Source organism: Erpetoichthys calabaricus, chromosome 18, assembly GCF_900747795.2.
Source record: "Erpetoichthys calabaricus chromosome 18, fErpCal1.3, whole genome shotgun sequence".
Taxonomy (NCBI): Eukaryota; Metazoa; Chordata; class Cladistia; order Polypteriformes; family Polypteridae; genus Erpetoichthys; species Erpetoichthys calabaricus.
In genome coordinates this window covers 25612363-25632262 of record NC_041411.2, presented here as the reverse complement: position 1 = coordinate 25632262, position 19900 = coordinate 25612363, and the positions used below count along the sequence as shown (strand labels likewise).

Here is a 19900-nt window from a genome sequence, read left to right as displayed (position 1 = left end):
TATGGTGTACTTATCCCAAACCATCATCTTTGAATGTTGCAAGACTTTCGCCTTGTATGTAGATCGGGGTAATTACATTCATTGCATTCCTAGTCTGAATCACAATGTGATTGTATGGGTGGTTACCTGGCACTGTAGGGTTGCCACCCGTCCTTTAAAATACGGAATCGTGCCGCGTTTGAGAATGAAATTGCGCGTCCCGTTTTGAATCAATACTGGACGGGATTTATCCCGTATTTTTTTTATAATTTTTTTTTTAAAGCAGCGTCTCATGCAAATCATCCCACACGCATTTTATGAAGATGCCTCCTTTCCTGCTTTTGATTGGGTAATACTTGATGTCATCGTTAGTTTGATTGGTGTTTTTAACTGTCCAGTGAGTAGGGCGTGTCTTTCAACCGTAAGCAGATTTTTGCACTGGTATCACTGACCTCGACGACGGCGACGTTATACGTCAAAAATAAATTACGATAAATGACGATTTTAGCGATACTTTATTACGACGGCGGCTACATAGACACGATCAAATAAAAACAAAAAAATCAAATAATCATTCTACATTTTCAAAACGTCGAAAAAACGACGGAATGAAAAAAAGGCCCACCCGACGACCCACCCATTCCATTTTTATATATATAGATATATATAAAATCTAAATCCCCGCGAAGTAGTGCTTTTAAATTTTTATTAAGAAGAAAAGAAAACCTTTTTAAATTGAGGGAAAATATACCAACAACAATTTGTTAAGGATCTGTTTTTTTGTGAAGCTGCCTTCACAGAGCCTCTCCGCTGTTTTATAAACAAACGCCATATAAGGTCATCCTTTTTCGTTGCTTCGCCAACGGAAGCAGCCTTTTTATTTAATCCACGGGTTGTCCGCTGTTTTTTTTGTTCGTTTATTATGATTGTTATAGTTCTGTTTGTATACCACGTTGTCAGTTCAGCACTCCGGTTGTAATATGACCAAGCTGTGCAAGCACCCTCTTGAGAATGCAACGTATAGTTGTACAGGAGAAAAGCAATCTTGCCTCAAATCAATGGCAACCTTTTGTAGGTCTATGAACTTAATTTAAACTTTAGGTTTACACGGTGCTTTGTTTCCGACGTGCTGTGTTCAGTCAGTTCACGTGAGCCGCTGTCTTGTGTGATGTTGCGATGTCCACGGCTTTATTTAATGTTAGCTAAGACCCGGCACTTAAAAGTTTCTCGCTACGGGAATTTTTAATCCATTACAAAGTCATCCAAAGTCTCGTTTATACCTCGTGTCTTCTCATTAAGCTTGTATCTCGCGAATATGGTATTGTAAACGGCAGCGGGAGCGTTTCTCATTAAACTTGTATCTCGCGAATATGGTATTGCAAATGGCAGCGGTAGTGTTTCTATAAACTTAATTTAAACTTACGTTTTACACCGTGCTTTGTTTCCGCAGTATCGAAGTGATCACTCGTGCTGCATTCAGTCAGTTCACGTGAGCCGCTCTCTTGTGCCTTCTCAATTGTGTAATGAATGTTTTCTTCAGCGCTCTTTGGGGCTCTTCCTTGTTTTCAGTTCACGTGATTATGTAGGAGGCGTGATGACGCGATACGCGACTCCGCCTCCTCCATTACAGTATATGGACAAAAAAGAGGTTCCAGTTATGACCATTACACGTAGAATTTCGAAATGAAACCTGCCTAACTTTTGTAAGTAAGCTGTAAGGAATGAGCCTGCCAAATTTCAGCCTTCCACCTACACGGGAAGTTGGAGAATTAGTGATGAGTGATTGAGTGAGTGAGGGCTTTGCCTTTTATTAGTATAGATTCTTGGTACTGTTGTTCTTGTGGTAAGGATAAGTTTCCTGTTTGCTTGTCTGATTGCAGTGGCTATTATTGCAAGTTGAGTTTTCACATTTTCAACAGGTGCACCACAAATTTGGTAGATTTATGTAGCTTTTTCCATAAAATCCCACTTTTTTCTCTGCAGTTCTGTTTCTTCAAAGGGTATTTTCTACCATAGCTTGTAACAAATGCTGCTCTGCACAAAAGAGTGCCCAGTGCCTGATATGGTGACAGAGTTGTCCGTATGCCTTGCAATCATCTAATCTGAGTGTGCAACTTCCATGATTCAAAATCCGCGCCAGTGCATGCATACTCGGGGCACATTATTTTCTTTTGCCATGTGTACTTAAATCATAAATTTTTTTGTAGGCAATATTGGTGCTCATACTGAATCACATATAGACACAATGGTTTAACGACACATGCACTCTCAAATTATATAATGTTTATGTCATAAACAGTGCCTACTTTTAGCTCATTGCAATATGTGTTATTTTACATAGCCCATGGAGCGAGATTCACACTGAGTGTCAGTATGGTGTATATTGTTGAAGTGTGCACACAAGAGCTTCATTGTACTTTGTATATATAACAAGAAATCTGAACTGAACTGGAGCTGATGTCGCGTCAAGTCCTGGCAGACCTGTTCCTTCGCCTGCCTGTCTTTGGAAGGCCTTACTGTGAACTTGAGTCCAGTTTAGACTTTGTTGAAACTTTAGATGTGTTATCCCTTTCCTTTACCTTTTGCTTTTCCTTTTCTTTCTGTGCTCTATGTTTGCTGCTCATGCTTAAATATACTTGCATATAATGTAATTACTGTGCATCCGGAAATTATTTACAGCTCATCACTTCTTCCACATTTTGTTATTTTACAGCCTTATTCCAAAATGGATTAAATTCATTTTTTTCCTCAGAATTCTATACACAACACCCCATAATGACAACGTGAAAAAGGTTTACTTGACATTTTTGCAGATTATAGTTTTTATAGTTCTTATAGTTCCTCAAGGCTCTGGATGTTGTAGGACTGTCTTGGTTGACACGCCTCTGCAACATCGCATGGACATCAGGGACAGTGCCTCTGGATTGGCAGACCGGGGTGGTGGTCCCCCTCTTTAAGAAAGGGGACCGGAGGGTGTGTTCCAACTACAGAGGGATCACACTCCTCAGCCTCCCTGGAAAAGTCTATTCGGGGGTCCTGGAGAGGAGGGTTTGTCAGATAGTCGAGCCTCGGATTCAGGAGGAACAGTGTGGTTTTCGTCCTGGTCGCGGAACAGTGGACCAGCTCTACACCCTTAGCAGGGTCCTGGAGGGTGCATGGGAGTTTGCCCGACCAGTCTACATGTGTTTTGTGGACTTGGAAAAGGCATTCGACCGTGTCCCTCGGGGAATCCTGTGGGGGATACTCCGAGAGTATGGGGTACCGGACCCCCTGATAAGGGCTGTTCGGTCCCTGTACGATCGGTGCCAGAGCTTGGTCCGCATTGCCAGCAGTAAGTCGAACCCGTTTCCAGTGAGAGTTGGACTCTGCCAGGGCTGCCCTTTGTCACCGATTCTGTTCATAACTTTTTTGGACAGAATTTCTAGGTGCAGCCAGGGTGTTGAGGGGGTCCGGTTTGGTGGACTCAGGATTGGGTCACTGCTTTTTGCAGATGATGTTGTCCTGTTTGCTTCCTCAGGCCGTGATCTTCAGCTCTGTCTGGATCGGTTCGCAGCCGAGTGTGAAGCAGCTGGGATGGGAATCAGCACCTCCAAATCCGAGAGAATGGTCCTCAGCCGGAAAAGGGTGGAGTGCCCTCTCAGGGTTGGTAGCGAGATCCTGCCCCAAGTGGAGGAGTTCAAGTATCTTGGGGTCTTGTTCACATGTGAGGGAAGAATGGAGCGTGAGATCGACAGTGCGGCATCTGCAGTAATGCGGGCTCTGCATCGGTCTGTCGTGGTGAAAAAGGAGCTGAGCCACAAGGCGAAGCTCTCAATTTACCAGTCGATCTATGTTCCTACCCTCACCTATGGTCATGAGCTATGGGTAGTGACCGAAAGAACGAGATCGCGAATAGAAGCGGCTGAAATGAGTTTCCTCCGCAGGGTGTCTGGGCTTTCCCTTAAAGATAGGGTGAGAAGCTCAATCATCCGGGAGGGGCTCAGAGTAGAGCCGCTGCTCCTACGCATCGAGAGGAGTCAGATGAGGTGACTCGGGCATCTGATCAGGATGCCTCCTGGATGCCTCCCTGGTGAGGTGTTCCGGGCACGTCTAACCAGGAGGAGGCCCCGGGGAAGACCCAGGACACGCTGGAGGGACTATGTCTCTTGGCTAGCCTGGGAACGCCTTGGGATTCTCCCGGAAGAGCTAGAAGAAGTGGCCGGGGAGAGGGAAGTCTGGGCATCTCTGCTCAAGCTGCTGCCCCTGCGACCCGACCTTGGATAAGCGGAAGAGGATGGATGGATGGATGGATGGATGGATGGATGGACTTCTTAATCTTGGGCTAAACATGGGATCCCTCACTCTGTAAATACTGTAATGTTCTCATTTTGATAAGGGGGGTATATTTCCTTCTTCCCAACCTGGATATAAATCCTAACTGCACACATTTATATATTCATGCCAATAAACAAGAAGGTAGTGTGATGGATGGCCAGGGATCGTGCCCTGTCGAGAAGCCTGGAACTGTAGGAAACCAAGAAAAGGGCAAGCCATTCCCTGGGATTTGAAAGGACAGCCACCCTAGGTTGCATCGGGGCCATGGGCATGGGGCTTTGAAGCCAAAACCTGTTGGGGTTCATGGCCACCACCAGGGGGTGCCTGGGCAGCTCTGGAGCCTTGGCATGCAGCACTTCTGCCACACCCGGAAGTGCTGCCGGATGTTAATCAGGGAATTAAGTTGCTTGGCAATTGTCAGTTGGACGGACATGAGTTAGTGCGGGTGTGTGGGATTCACCATGCTCATCAATCTAGACTGATGTTCTGCTCTGTGCTTGGTGATGCCAGAATGAGCTCAATGTGACCAGGTAATTGAGTTAAGTATATTTTAAAATGGATGGATGGAGTATCAGAAAAGCATTCGTACCATATATTAGTTTTTGATTTGTTAGTATGCTCCTTAATTAATAACACAGTTTTATAATCTTTTACCTGGACCGTCCCATACCACTACAAGAATAACAAAAGGTGTTGTCCATCTGGCGTCCTGTTCCAGCACACGAAATGCATGTCCTCTAGGAAAACAACATAACGTTATAAAAGCATTTCAGAAATTATAACTTCTGAAATCTTTCTTTGTTTATTTAGGAAGTTGGATATGTAGGTATCAATCAAACCCTTCCCCTTAATATTGTCTATACAAGTCCTAAAAACTTGAATCCCTTGTGCATCCAAGACCTGTATGGTGGCACTGTGCAGGTAAGAATTAGTTCATGGCATGTTTATTATGTTACAGATAAGACTATTATATGTGTTTATGCAGAACATTAAAAAATAATATCTCCACAAAACATATGACACAAATAAAGGACTGCTATTAATTATCATTCAGTACCTTAAATTGTTTATCTACTATATAGTACAGATATATATAGTATTAAAAATCATTGCTGATTAAAGTACTACTACTTGGCTTAAAAGGTGACATGATAAAAAAGTCAGGCTACTGACAGAACATGCGTATTTCCAAATTATACATAAGTAAACAAAGGCCTTGAAAGCACATTGTAGGGTCACTTCCAGGCTAAGCCATGGAATTGTTTTTTGTGGTCAAGAGCAGTTTCCTAAAGCCACGGAGCCAGCTTATTATAGTTCCCTCTAATGTTCATGGTTTGTTTATGTCTATAAACCTTGACAAGGTTATTCGCCTGCCTTTCCCTTTTTCGTGGACAGCAGGTTCCCACATACTACTAATGGGGTCTCTCTGCTACCATCTGTTAGGCTGAAGAGGTTTCTCTCACCCTTCAAATCTGTGTCTTTAATGTGTACATGTTATGTAATTAGTACTTTGTAAAGTTTCTGTTTGCCTTTTACATCTGAACTTGTCGCCTGCACTCAGTGAAGAGTAGTATATAACAATAAATGGTATTTTGAAGCACAGAGTTAAAATATTAAACATACCCATCCAAGTCCACTGCACATGTAACATGTGACCGTGCAAAGCCCACTACAGGTAGAACACACCTGAAAGAGAATAACCTAAGCCTGGTAAAGGTAACTCGGACTACTCATTTACAAAACATTACTATAAGACAATAGCATGCTATTCCAGGTGACTTGAACTCCATGTTTAGCTGTAATGCTCTTGGGCGCTGCTGGTAACCTTAAAAACATCTTTTCCATATATTTTCTTTAGAATTACCATTTACACATTAGAAGGTTATGGGGGAAAAAGGCTTATGATCACATTTGCCTCCTGTATTAGTTAACCTGATAGGAATTGCAAACAAGCTACATGTAAGGGGTAGCTTTTCTGCTAAAAAACTTACATATGCTATGGACATTATTTGACAATACTTGAATGCATAAAAATGACATTTATGAGTAAAAAATCTGGCAGTAAAGCTTGGACACTTTAGGTAGATTCTAGGAAGATGGAAAATGGCATCAAGCCATTGGGTTGTGCATGCTTAGATATACTGTATGGCAGGACTTCATCTTAGTTAAATTTCCTTTATTATTATATTTTTTTCACAAAAAGAACATTATCTTAAGGAGGCCCTTTGGGGAAAAAATCTCTGGCTGTAGTTCTGCTACTTATTTTATTTGTCTGACATCAGTCAGCAACACATTAAGAGCCTTTTGAACGTCTACCTAAACTGTTTAGGCTGGATCTCTCACCTTTACATAAGCTGTGTGAGGCACTGGGACATGAATTATACGGTCCACAAAGAGAGGTGGGCCGTCCACAGCTATTTCCCAAGCTGAAGGGGCTGGTCCACGTTCAGGGCCATCCACATCCTGACCTGAAATTGATACAACTGCTGTATTATTTTGCCATCTGGAGGCCAATGCAGCCAGGGTATGAGCAGAAATCTCTTACCATGAAAGGGTTCACGAACCCACTTCACTCCTCTGTCTTCAGTAAATGTTTCTAGTCGATACTGAAGGAATAAAAATTATAGATGGTTAAGTTTATGTTCTTATTTGAGCTGTATTGATGGCATAATAGTTTGCACTGCTGCCTAAAATTTTCAGAAATCTGGATTCCAGGTGTCCAAGTGAGGCTCTTCATAGGAAAAGGCAGGCTCTGCATTCAGAGCTCAACCTTTCAACAACTAAAGAAACTGAACAACTCATTTTTAAATCAAGACATCATTACTATGAACATGAAGAGAAAGCTAATAAGCTCTTAGCTCAACAAATCCACAAGCAAGAAGTTCGCAATGCAGTCCCAGCAATCACCAACACAAACGGAGACAAAATCATTGACCATAAAAATATAATGCACATATTTAGAGACTACTATAAATCCTTATATTCTACTGAGTTTAAAGAACACAACACACAATCTAATATATTTTGGATGCATTACAGATACCACAAATAGATACTTTTAGTGCAGAGGAATTGGATAAACCTTTGGCACTATCAGAATTACTAGATGCTATAAAGTCACTTAAGAATGGGAAAGCAGTAGGCCCTGATGGCTACCCTGTCGAATTTGAGGACTCAGACAGCATTTCTGCAATATATAAAACCATTTTACAATCCCTCCCTTTCAAAGATCCAAGAGGACAGTGGGAAAAGGATCTCTCGCTCAACATATCAGAAAAGGAGTGGAAGGAAGCAATGCAGAGAATTCACTCGAGCTCCATATGCGCAAAGCATACAATTATTCAACTCAAAATTATATATCGAGCACATCTATCTCGTTTAAAATTGTCCAAAATGTTTCCAGGGCAAGATCCAACCTGCGAACGCTGCAATCAAGTTCCAGCCTCACTGGGTCACATATTTTGGGCCTGCACCAACTTAACATCACTCTGGATCAAAATCTTTAAATGCCTTTCAGACAGCCTTGGTGTCACAATCCCTCCTAACCCATTAACAGCTGTGTTTGGTGTTCTTCCAGATGAGTTTAAAGTGGAGAATGACAAAAAACTGTAATTGCTTTCACTACACTATTGGCATATAGACTCATCTTGCTCAACTGGAAGAATCCTAACTCTCCTCTTTTAAGTCAATGGGTAACTGATGTTATATATTATTTGAAATTGAAATAGATAGAGGATCTGTGCAGAACTTTTTAAAAACCTGGAAGGATCTAATCAATAACATTTTAGATTAAGTTCTTAAAGCACTGAGGAAGCAGATTCTCTTCCCATCCATCCATCCATCCATCCTCTTCCGCTTATCCGAGGTCGGGTCGCAGGGGCAGCAGCTTGAGCAGAGATGCCCAGACTTCCCTCTCCCTGGCCACTTCTTCTAGCTCTTCCGGGGGTATCCCAAGGCGTTCCCAGGCCAGCCAGGAGACATAGTCCCTCCAGCGTGTCCTGGGTCTTCCCCGGGGCCTCCTCCCGGTTGGACGTGCCCGGAACACCTCACCAGGGAGGCGTCCAGGAGGCATCCTGATCAGATGCCCGAGCCACCTCATCTGACTCCTCTCGATGTGGAGGAGCAGCGGCTCTACTCTGAGCCCCTCCCGGATGACTGAGCTTCTCACCCTATCTTTAAGGGAGAGCCCAGACACCCTGCGGAGAAAACTCATTTCAGCCGCTTGTATCTGTGATCTCGTTCTTTCGGTCACTACCCATAGCTCATGACCATAGGTGAGGGTAGGAACATAGATCGACTGGTAAATTGAGGGCTTTGCCTTATGGCTCAGCTCCTTTTTCACCACGACAGACCGATGCAGAGCCCGCATCACTGCGGACGCCGCACCGATCCGCCTGTCGATCTCACACTTAATTCTTCCCTCACTCGTGAACAAGACCCCGAGATACTTGAACTCCTCCACTTGGGGCAGGATCTCGCTCCCAACCCTGAGAGGGCACTCCACCTTTTTCCGGCTGAGGACCATGGTCTCGGATTTGGAGGTCCTGATTCCCATCCCAGCTGCTTCACACTCAGAGATCACGGCCTGATGAAGCAAACAGGACAACATCATCTACAAAAAGCAGTGACCCAATCCTGAGTCCACCAAGCCGGACCCCCTCAACACCCTGGCTGCGCATAGAAATTCTGTCCATAAAAGTTATGAACAGAATCGGTGACAAAGGGCAGCCCTGGCGGAGTCCACTAAGTTCACTAAGTCAAACCCGTTTCCTGTGAGTGAGATTCTCTTCCCATTTCTCTTTCTTCACCATTTATCTTTATCCACTTATTAAACTTATTTTTACTAGTTTTAAGTTTTACTCTATTGGCCATGCTCTCTTTCTCAGGGGTAGGGGTTGATTTGTTTTCAATCCTATTTTTGTAAAAATTGATCTATTTGTATGGAATGATTACAATAAAATCAATAAAATAAAAAAAAGATAGATTTACCAGTTAAATTAATAAGTAACAGTTTGACAGTGTGTTTGTGTACAAGTGTGGCTATGTTCTTGCAAGTGTCTTGTCAGAGACTGGAATCCTGTCCAGAATTTGTTCTTGCTTTGAATCCAATGATGCTGTCTTAGTGCCCATAATAGAAAAAGGATGTTCAGAAAATGGAGGGGTAAACCTGTCAAGTATAAACAGGGAGATGTCATCAAGTGCCCACATTGCTAAGTCACATATTTTGGGAATGTTCTGCTCTCAATATATTTTAGGCAGAGAGGTGAGATTGCGTTGGTTTGGACATGTGCAGAGGAGAGCTGCTGAGTATATTGGGAGAAGGATGCTAAGGACAGAGCTGCCAGGTAAGATTAAAAGAGGAAGGCCTAAGCGAAGGTTTATGGATGTGGTGAGAGAGGACATGCAGGTGATGGGGGTAACAGAGCAAGATGTAGAGGACAGAAAGATATGGAAATAAATGATCCGCTGTGGCAACCTGTAAACTGGAGCAGCCAAAAGAAGAAGTTGGGGAACTACACATTGAATTTAAAAAAAAAACTACTTGTTTAAAAAATAAAGCTCCATATCTACACAAATTGCAACAAAAGTAAATGTTTTACTATATGGTTTTTTCAGTATAATAGGAGTTTATAAGAAAAAAAAATTCACGTCCATAAGCCAATGTTGCATACCGCTATAGCTCACAAATTGTATTTCTGCATCCATCGATTTTAATGAATTTACTAAGTCCAGTTTTTGGGTCGAACTGGTGACTATTCTTATAGCACTGGGTGCAAGGCAGGAACGAACCATGAGCAGAGCGTCAGTCCGTCACAAAGCAGACTCATGACACACTCGCACTCCACACGCATCAAGCCATTTGTTTAGTGCAAAACCCTATTCACACACAGCGAATATGTGCATATTCTGCACAGAGAATGACAGGGCTTGAATTCAGGTTTGCTCTCCTGGAGCTATTTGTATGAAGGTTTAGCAAAATGCCTTCCCCACAGAGAGAGGTTGGGAGCATGTGCTGATAGCACGTTTGCCGAACCCACCATGCAATGAACCACCTGGATTGGGACCCGAGTGTAGGGGGCGACACCTCAGCACCTCACTGAAACAGTGTGAGGGTTTTTATGATGGCTGGAGTGCTGTCCCTCAGATGTTGTTTTATTCTCTCAATCCAAATCTTTAATGAATTTTCTCTGTTGAGGTTCCCTTTAAATATCACCAACAGAGTTAACATTTCTCAAAGCAGCTGTGTTCTCCACAACCTCTTGTGTCACTTCCTATAACAGAGAATTCAAACCACCGTAACTACCACTGAGGTACAATATAGGCACAGGTCTCAGCACATGAGGAGTATCTCAGTCTGATGTAATAATTTCCACCCCTTGAAATTGCTTACTTTAAATGTTGCATAAGGCTTGATTTCCATTAAGACCAGATTCTTAGCTGGGGTGACACCATAGCAGCATTTCTCAGTAGCAAACTGTATTAGGGCCTCCCGGGCACAGTCGTCATCAATGGTGGGCAGACTTGCAGAAATAAAACACACAACAACATGTCAGATGCATTGGTATAGCTAGGAAAAATGTTAAAGAGTTGTACCTGTGTGTAAAATGGACACACCTGATTATAGGAGAATTTGTACCATTTGGGGTTCTTTCCTGAATGCTTCTGTCTTCCGGTGGGAATTGTGGTAGGATACCTAAAATGGCAAAGGATTAGGGCCGACATAAATTTTGGTTGAAGATTTTCACACACATTAGTATGAGTGACTTATTAAACTGTCCTTTTTAACTATTATGTCACTTTATTAGGACCCACTCTCTTCACCAAAATCCTCCTGCACAAAAAATATTGGTATACTTTATAGATTTAGGTTTGCTTGATTGAATTTCTCTCCCACAGTCTTTTCTTAAGATAGTGGGCTCATTGAAAATATATACTACATATTTTATCACTCTGTCAGTATTTATTTTCTCTCTTCATATTCCTTGAAAATAGCCAGTAATTTATATTTAGATGGTACGATAGATGCCATTTTATTTTTCAAACAAAAGAAAGTTGTTGTTCAGATGTTTTTTTTATGGAAATGTTTAAGATAGGGGTGATTTATCCATTGTCTTGACCAGGTAAGCAAAGAGAACATGTGAGTGGTCTCTGAGAATTTGAAAATGCTCCACCAGGATATTTGTCCACTGGAGAGACGTTATAGTGGAAAGTGGAATAAGACTATGTTACTGGACATCCACCATGAAGCACCTTCAGAGGACAATAACAGGAAAAAAACACCAAGTGACTACTTTTTGTAAGTAATAATTCTATTTAACAATTATAGGTGTAATTTATAATGTCATTTGCACCAAAGCAGGTGAGGTTGATTCACAATAGCTTATGCTTCCGAACTGGACAGACTGATATCCCTGAAGCTTCATTGACTTGGTGTTAGACTGTGATGATTAAGTGCTCCTTTAATTATCTTGAGTGGTGCATATATTGTCACACACGTGTGCATGGGAGGCAGCTAAAGGGCTTGATAGGAGGTGATTCCATGCCAAACCAGGGAATGGCAGTGTGCGCTAAGCCTTTCTCTTTTGTCCCTGTAGAACAAACACGAGAAATTCTGCCTGATCTCGTTGACGTCATTTCCGGTTCCTCTCCAGATGACATTTCCCTTGCCTGACTTTAAAAGCCGCCATATTCCTTCTGTCAATCAGTTCTGTTTTGAACTCACATTTGTAACAAGCTCTCATTTATCTTTTTTGTTTTGCCTATGTTGCAGCCACACTCCAAGTATATGAGAGGCTACCACAAATCTTTTTCTGTGTCAAGGCGTATTCTTTCCACAATATAAAAAGAAAAGCTGTAGAGCAGTGAAACATGCTAGAGTGTAATTTAGGGCTTTGTTATCAAATGAGGTGATTTTAAGATACTACAGTGATCATATAAAGAGGCTGCACGTCCCTCACAATTACAATTTATTTTCTTTATGTAAGGTACTGCTCTGATAACATTAAGTCATTTTCGAAATATTATTATTAGAAATTAAGATAACAGACCCCCTTCCCATTGTATCATGATCTAATCACATGATGATGGATGAGAGTATTTTTGTAGTGGTGGAAAAACTCAAAAATACAGTACATCTGTGATGGCACCACTTTCCCAATAATACTCCTTGTCTAAATGATTATGAATTAAAGAACTGGGCAGGTTGATGGTTGGTTTTCTTTGAAATATTAAAGAAGGTCTGCATTGCTTTTGAAATCTTAGCCCAGCATATACAGTACTTAGCTAATTTTAGCTCATCTGTTATTTGCAATACTTGTTGTATTGTTCAATTAAGACAATAAGAACCAGATACTCAATGCATATATAAATTTGATGCGCAAGCAATTATTAATAAACTGAGCTTCCTAAATTTAAATTATTACTGAAATTCCACACACTTCTTTAAAGTGTTTTGTGGCAGCTCATACACAGAAAATTACTTAAAGACTGAGACTGCATATCTGGCACAGATCCATTACTGAAGCCTCATAGTATCAACTCACTAATATAGATAATGTCACGGCTCTTTGTGGTGACTAATGGTTTACCAGACGTATTCCTTTTAAGAAAACACCTGGAGGGCTACACTTCCTTTGTAATTGTCTGGGACCAAGCCAGGTCAGGTAGAAGTGTGAGACATAACAGCAGTTCTGTGAAATTTTCTTAATTTATTTTACTAAGTTATTGTTTGAAGGGGTTTCATACTTATGTGGTTAAGAGAGAGATTGGCTGTTAAGAGGGCTATTTTCTTTTACTCCTGTGTCAATTTCCTGAGTTATTTAAAATATTAATGATATAAAAACAAGTTTCTCCATGGTTTCCATCCATCCATTATCCAACCTGCTATACAGGGTCACGGGGGTCTGCTGGAGCCAATCCCAGCCAACACAGAGCGCAAGGCAGGAAACAAACCCCTGGCAGGACGCCAGCCCACCGCAGTGTCCATGGTTTAATTTTCAAAATGTGAAGATTGGATCAAATAATATACTTCCAATATTTCTTTAGGTTTAAAGATCATTAGAGCATTTGAAAGATATAGACGAGAACAGGCAATTTAGGCCAACAAAGCTCTCCAGTCCTATCCACTTAATTCCTCCAAAACAACATCAAGTTAAGTTTTAAAGGACCCCATAGTTCCACTGTGTACTACAGTACTTGGTAGCTTATTCCAAGTGCCTATGGTTTTCTGTGTGCAGAAAAACTTCCTAAAGTGTGTGTGAAATTTATCCTTAGGTTTCCTACTGTGCCTCCGCGTTCTCGTTGAACTCATTTTAAAGTAACAGTCTTCATCCATTGTACTAATTCCCTTCATAATTTTAAACACTTCAATCATGTCACCTCTTAATCTTCTTTTGCTTAAATTGTATAGGCTCAGCAATTTTAATCTTTCCTCATAATTCATCCCCTGTAGCCCTGGAATCAGCCTAGTTGCTCTTCTCTGGACGTTTTCTGGTGCTGCTATGTCCTTTTTGTAGCCTGGAGACCAAAACTTCACACAGGACTCCAGATGAGGCCTCACCAGTGTGTTATAAAGCTTGAGCAGAACCTCCTGTGACTTATACTCCACACATCAGGGCGCTATATAACCTGACATTCTGTTTGCCTTCTTAATGGCTTCTAAATGCTGTCTGATAGTTGATAGTGTCGAGTCTACTATGACACCTAAATTGTTCTCATAAGGTGTAATTTCAAGTTTCAGACCTCCCCTTGTATATTCAGACCTAACATTTATACTTTCTACATGTAATGATTTATGTTTACTGACATTAAATTTCATCTGCCACAAATCTGCCCAAGCCTGTATGCTTTCAAGGCCCTCTGTAATGATTCAACAGATTCTCGTTTATCTGCCAATCCTTCTAGCTTGGTATTATCTGCAAATTTAACCAGCTTGTTACTTATATTCCTATTTAAATCTCTCTCTATATATATAAAATCCAAAGTTTGTCTGCATAACTGTCCGCTTTTCACGAGAGAATTACTTAACGGATTTAGATTGGGTTTTTTTCTATAATTTGCTTGAACATTCCGGTTCATTTTGCGACTTCTCTCATCACACTAATTATCATAGTTTGCTTGTGGTAGCGATTTATTTGTGTGAATCCGTGAGAGACCCCGTGGGCTGAGGGGAGGTGGGGGGGGGCCCTCCTCACTCAACCATCAGCCCCGGGGAGTACCTTACCTCCACTTAGCTAGTGAGTGAGTGAGAGAAATACTTAATGGATTTAGATTGTTTTTTTTTATTTTCTATCGTTTGCTTGAACATTCCGGTTGATTTTGCGACTTCTCTCGTCGCATTAAGAATCATAGTTTGCTTGCAGGAACGATATACTTGAGTTAATCCGAGACAGAGGCTGTGGGATGAGGGGAGGGGAAGCGTAACATCAGGAGTGGGGAGCCGGGCAGGGCCCAACCAACTGTCCTGTTTCACTAATACATGAGTGGAGCCGTGGGGGATAGCTAGTCATTTATATATATTACAAATAGCAGCGACCCTAGCACTGACCGCTGTGGACCACCACTCTTAAATTCATCCAATTCTGATAAGGTTCTTTGCACCATCACCCTCTTCTTTTTGTGTTTGTGTCAATTCTGCACCCATCTACGTACCATACCCTGAACTCCCATTTCTTTGAGTTTGATGCCCAACCTCTCATGTGGCACTTTATCAAATGCTTTCTTAGAGTCAAGATAAATAATATCATATGCACCTCTTTGCTCATATTCTTTTGTTGCTTCCTCTTTGAATTCTAGCATGTTTGTAATACATGACCTCCCTCATATGAACCCATTCTGAATGTTCAGAAAAACTCCTGTACTTGCCAATCTTATTCTTAATACTGTGTTGATACATGGTAAGCTTATCTGGGGTATAGTTCCTTGGATCTGCCCGACTACCCTTTGTATATACAGTAATGGGATAATATTTGATATTTCCAGTAATTCTCAATTTCCCTAGTGTACAGTTACTTCTTAAAAATTTGCATCAAAGATTTTATACATGTACTCATTAACCTTCTTAAGCACTGTAGGATCAATATTATCTTGTTCTGGTGATTTGTTTGTAATTGTTATTATTATCACCTTTACAGAGTACAATGAAATTTTGGGCGGCATGGTGGCACAGTGGGTAGCGCTGCTGCCTCGTAGTAAGGAGATCCAGGTGCACTTCCCAGGTCCTCCCTGTGTGGAGTTTGTATGTTCTCCCCATGTCTGCTTGAGTTTCCTCCCGCAGTCCATAGACATGCAGGTTAGGTCGATTGGCAATTCTAAATTGGCCCTAGTGTGTGCTTGGTGTGTGGGTGTGTTTGTGTGTGTCCTGCGGTGGGTTGGAGCCCTGCCCGGGATTGGTACCCTGCCTTGCGCCCTGTGTTGGCTGGGATTGGCTCCAGCAGACACCCATGACCTTGTGTTCGGATTCAGCGGAAACTGGATGGATGGATGAAATTTGTTCTTACAAGTGCTAATCAACATGAACCACATAGCCACTCTTCATTGTGATTGATTAATGAATACTGCTTCATAAAAATCATTTTCATATCTACATAAAATAAATTAATTCCAGAGCACACAAAATCCTGTTTGGTACCCTTATAGTAATCAGCAGCTATCTCTTGAGAAAATATGATACTGTCTTATGAACACCTTCAATATTAAGCGCCCCCTTAAATACCCCTTTATTATATGTTTTCTTACCTTCATCTGTCAGAAAAGTCTCATATATGGAGAAGGGCCGAGAAGGCTCAGTAGGTGGTGCTGCTGGTGCGCTGGGCTGAGTGTCAAGACCAACACTTCCTGCAAACGTAAAGCACATTTCCCATCATTAGTTCTCTTCTTTTTCCTTCCAATACTATTCCAGGATGTATGCTCTGTTGTAACATTGAGAAATGACGCAACATGCCTTGTGAAAGAGTGATACACTTAAAAATGAAGTCAAATTCTCTACAGTTTGTACTTTGAAAGAACATTTAAATAAGGAGGTGAAGTTGGCAGCTGCTGCTTTATTGATCCCGGTTTGATTTTTGCTTAGAGTACCTGCTCAAAGGAGCTTGTATGTAATCCTTCTCTTCTAGTGGACTTATTATGGGGTCTCTGCTTCAGTCTCATTGACAAGAGACAAGCAGTTAGGCTAAACAGTTCAGAAATGAGAAAGTGTGGCTTTGTGTGTGTTGGTGACTGGCATTCCATACAAACGTTGTACTTGCCTTTCGCCTGTTGCTTTTGTGTTGGAATAATACACAGTCTGAGTTTAGATGGTTCCTGCCTATTGATGCTACTGGTAAAGGCTCAAGCTCTGTTTACCTGTGAGCTTGAACTGGGGTCAGAAAATGAGCAGATCTATGGACTGTCCACAATGAGTAGGGTGTTTTCTGATGTTCTAGCTAAATTGCTCAACATAGATCTATTCATCCTGAACACCTGATCATCTCCTGTTCCTTACTGGGTAACTATGTGTCTCACCCCTTCACCACCTAACAGCTAATGTGTGGTAAGCACACTGGTGCACAAATGGCTGCCACTATATCATACAGTGCTTGAAGTGGCTCCACACTGTCTATGTGAAGAGCTTTAATTAGGTTAGAAATGCACTATATGAATGAACCTAATTATTATTAAATCCCTAACAGGATGCACTTCTACTATGTGGTGTAATAGTATTCACAAAAGGAACTTAAACCTGTAAGGTTCTTTTTAAATTGGTGGACAAGTTAATACTGAAATACCTATATTATTAGCCTTGATTTACATGCACACTGCATAATACTCATAATAATGGTGGCAAAGGACCTGTCATTACTGTTGGTCGGGTTACAGATCAAAATGCAAATACAAAGCAACATCAAAATATCTAAGCAAGAGTCAAGGGCCTATCACTATCCCTCTGAAAGGTCTATGCTTTGGAATACCTTAGCAAAGGCCAGAAGACCATCTTCTGCCGGGATTCATATAGCAGTCTGTCTCCAAATTACTACCTTTGAAAGAGCTGCACAAATCAAACAGAGCAATACCTCAACTTCAATACCTTAGCACGATCCAGAGAGACGCCAATATCCTCTCATCACTCTCATTGTCACACCCTAAAGGGCTGCACAATTCTAACAGAACAAGCACAGCTCATACCTGAGTGAGCAAACATGCAAGACATACGCCAGCCTTTGAAAGAGCTAAACAAATAAGAAGCACTCAAACAAGCACAATGGGGCAGATGATATCAATAAACAAGGCAAGTTTCAGTGAAGAAAAATTCAAACTTTTATCATTGTTTACTATATGTTTATTTGCAGAGGAACCTGGCTTTTAATACTAGAATTTAAAAGCAGAATAAAAGATACAGATTGAGATGTCCATAAAATTTAAAGATTTAATCTAACAGAGGCATTGTCTAAAAGATTGTGCCACCTGACATTGTCCCCTCCTTCATCGGGGTGCATTTTAGGTACCTCAGCACTTTTGTGGCATGATGTTCCGGTGCAGCCTCAGGACTTTCTACACCCTCCCCTCTTATAGTAACATTGTGTTGTCATTTCTCCATTTTCGTCTGCCTCATGTTTGCTTCTGTCAAAGTTCCCCATTCAACAAGCCAATATCCACCAGTTTTGAGAGTTTTTCCCCCATTCTGATAAACTAAACCTCTTAAGTATTGTTTAGGATTTGACACATGTAATACTGGTTGTTTAAAAAAAACAGAACACTGATTTATTGCGAAGAAAGGTCTTCACACTTCCAGTTAACAAACATGCAGTTATGTGCATTATTGCATGCCATCTGCAAAAGAATGCCATGTTTTACACCAAAGGGAGAATATTCATGAATGACGGACACCTTTTATTATCCAAACAGGTTAAAATATGTTACTTACATAAATAATATAAATAAATATAATATAAATAAAATGCTCAAATTGAATATTATTAGTCTTAGTTAATAAACAAAAAAAGTGCAACTCTGTATCCCCATTACATCTTCTATTATAAGAGAATTTCAAATGCACTCTCATGCCAGCAATTCAGTGTCTGTGATTGACACCAACAAGCCGCCCAGCCTTCCAATGATGTGACACAAATGCTGGTGCTTCTCTTATCCACATGTTAATCTCGTGAGGCCTTTAAACTACACCGGAATGATCTGCATCTTCTGGCTGGCACCCTCTGAGGATCCCTGAATTTTTTGTTTTTTTACTAAAGACTAATGTTATTGGCAGGCAATGTTGGTGTAGCAGCTAAGGGGTTGGGCCCCTTGGTCTGGAAAATGGGAGCAGTGACATATCATTTCGACCTCCCTTTCTGGCAAGGGGCCTGGACAGGATGCCAGACAAACCCATATGGCACTTACAATATACATTTTATATATAAAAATTTTTGCCATATAAATATGGAAATGGTGGCGACAGTAGTTGTATACTGTGTATTAATACTAGTGTTTACTGTATACATAATTCATCAGATGCTCATACAGAGACTATGAGGAGTGTGAGTGAGAATGTGTTTGTATGTGTGTTAGGGTACACATAGTCCAGTTTGATGCAAATTGCAGTATGTCAGTAAAGAGATTTACTTTAAGGAAATGAGAAGAACTTACAGTCACAATTGACTAACTCTTAGAAAAGTAAACACAGCTGTCAGTAGAAATAAGGTGTGTGCTCCTTTAATAAATGATGTGCTTAAGAAACTAAACAGAGAGAAAGTGATGAGAAAAGAACTGTGTTTTTTTGTGATCATTTATTTTATTGATTCTAGTAACACACACATATAAAGAATCAGTTTTTGGCACAGAGAGCAGCAGTGCCAGACCATCCCACTTTACCACACTCCCCCGAGATAGAGCCTAGGAGCAAGGTCAAAAATCAAGCGAATTAATGTATTAAGAAGAGGAAGATAAATAATTAACAAATATTATTAATGTCCTCTGTAAAGTGTCATTGTGTGTCTTGAAAGGCACCTATAAATAAAATAAATTATTATTATTATTTAAAGCATCAAGTGTACTGCCAAATAAACCTATGTGTGCTAAAATGGTGATGTGACTGGGCCCCAAATAATAGGATTTCCAATGATGAGCCTGAAGTGGACCTATTCTCAATGTATTCTAAGAATGCACCATTAATTAGAGAGGTAGAATGTTCCAAAAGAATTAAATCAAAAAAAGAAAGATTGACCAACTATCAAAAGAAAAGACCTTATAAGATATCCATTGGAAGGCAAGCAGTTAATTTATTGGCTATAGTGCTAAGAAAGTGTAGTTCACAGTGGTGAGCGGTGAGAGAAAACTCTGAAAAGTCTAACAGAAATAGAGTTTGAGGAATAGGACTCATGCTTATAAATTGAAATGAAAAGAAAGAAAAGACAGCAGGGCAGTGCAAAAACATACAGAAGGGAATATAAATGGCAAAATGGATCAGGAGAGAGACTCATGAGAAAACATATACGCGCAGTAAGGTAAAGTCTAGGAATTATTTTGTGGTTGAACTAATAGGGGTTTTGAAACAACATTTGACATTCTTACAAATATTTTGCAAAGAGTGAGGAGAAGCCAGTGGAGTAAGATCATAGGACCATTGTGGAATTAA

General features: G+C 40.9%; 1 protein-coding gene and 1 long non-coding RNA gene across 3 annotated transcripts in view; one reads left to right on the top strand and one right to left on the bottom strand.

Moving 5' to 3' along the window:
• LOC114668868 (protein SSUH2 homolog) overlaps positions 1-19900 on the bottom strand; it is a 28997-nt gene that overhangs the window by 4887 nt on the left and 4210 nt on the right. For both annotated transcript variants that reach the window (XM_051921040.1, XM_028824862.2), the window contains exons 2-8: positions 16030-16128; positions 10909-10987; positions 10685-10814; positions 6839-6899; positions 6637-6761; positions 5917-5979; positions 4948-5030 (exon numbers count right to left, since the gene is read on the bottom strand). In XM_051921040.1, the coding sequence (XP_051777000.1) occupies positions 4948-5030; positions 5917-5979; positions 6637-6761; positions 6839-6899; positions 10685-10814; positions 10909-10987; positions 16030-16128 (640 nt within the window). The remainder of the gene's footprint in view (positions 1-4947; positions 5031-5916; positions 5980-6636; positions 6762-6838; positions 6900-10684; positions 10815-10908; positions 10988-16029; positions 16129-19900) is intronic.
• On the top strand, positions 4997-12190 carry LOC127526221 (uncharacterized). The gene is made up of 3 exons (XR_007933860.1): positions 4997-5214; positions 11415-11590; positions 11889-12190. It is a non-coding gene; the product is annotated as an uncharacterized LOC127526221 (long non-coding RNA).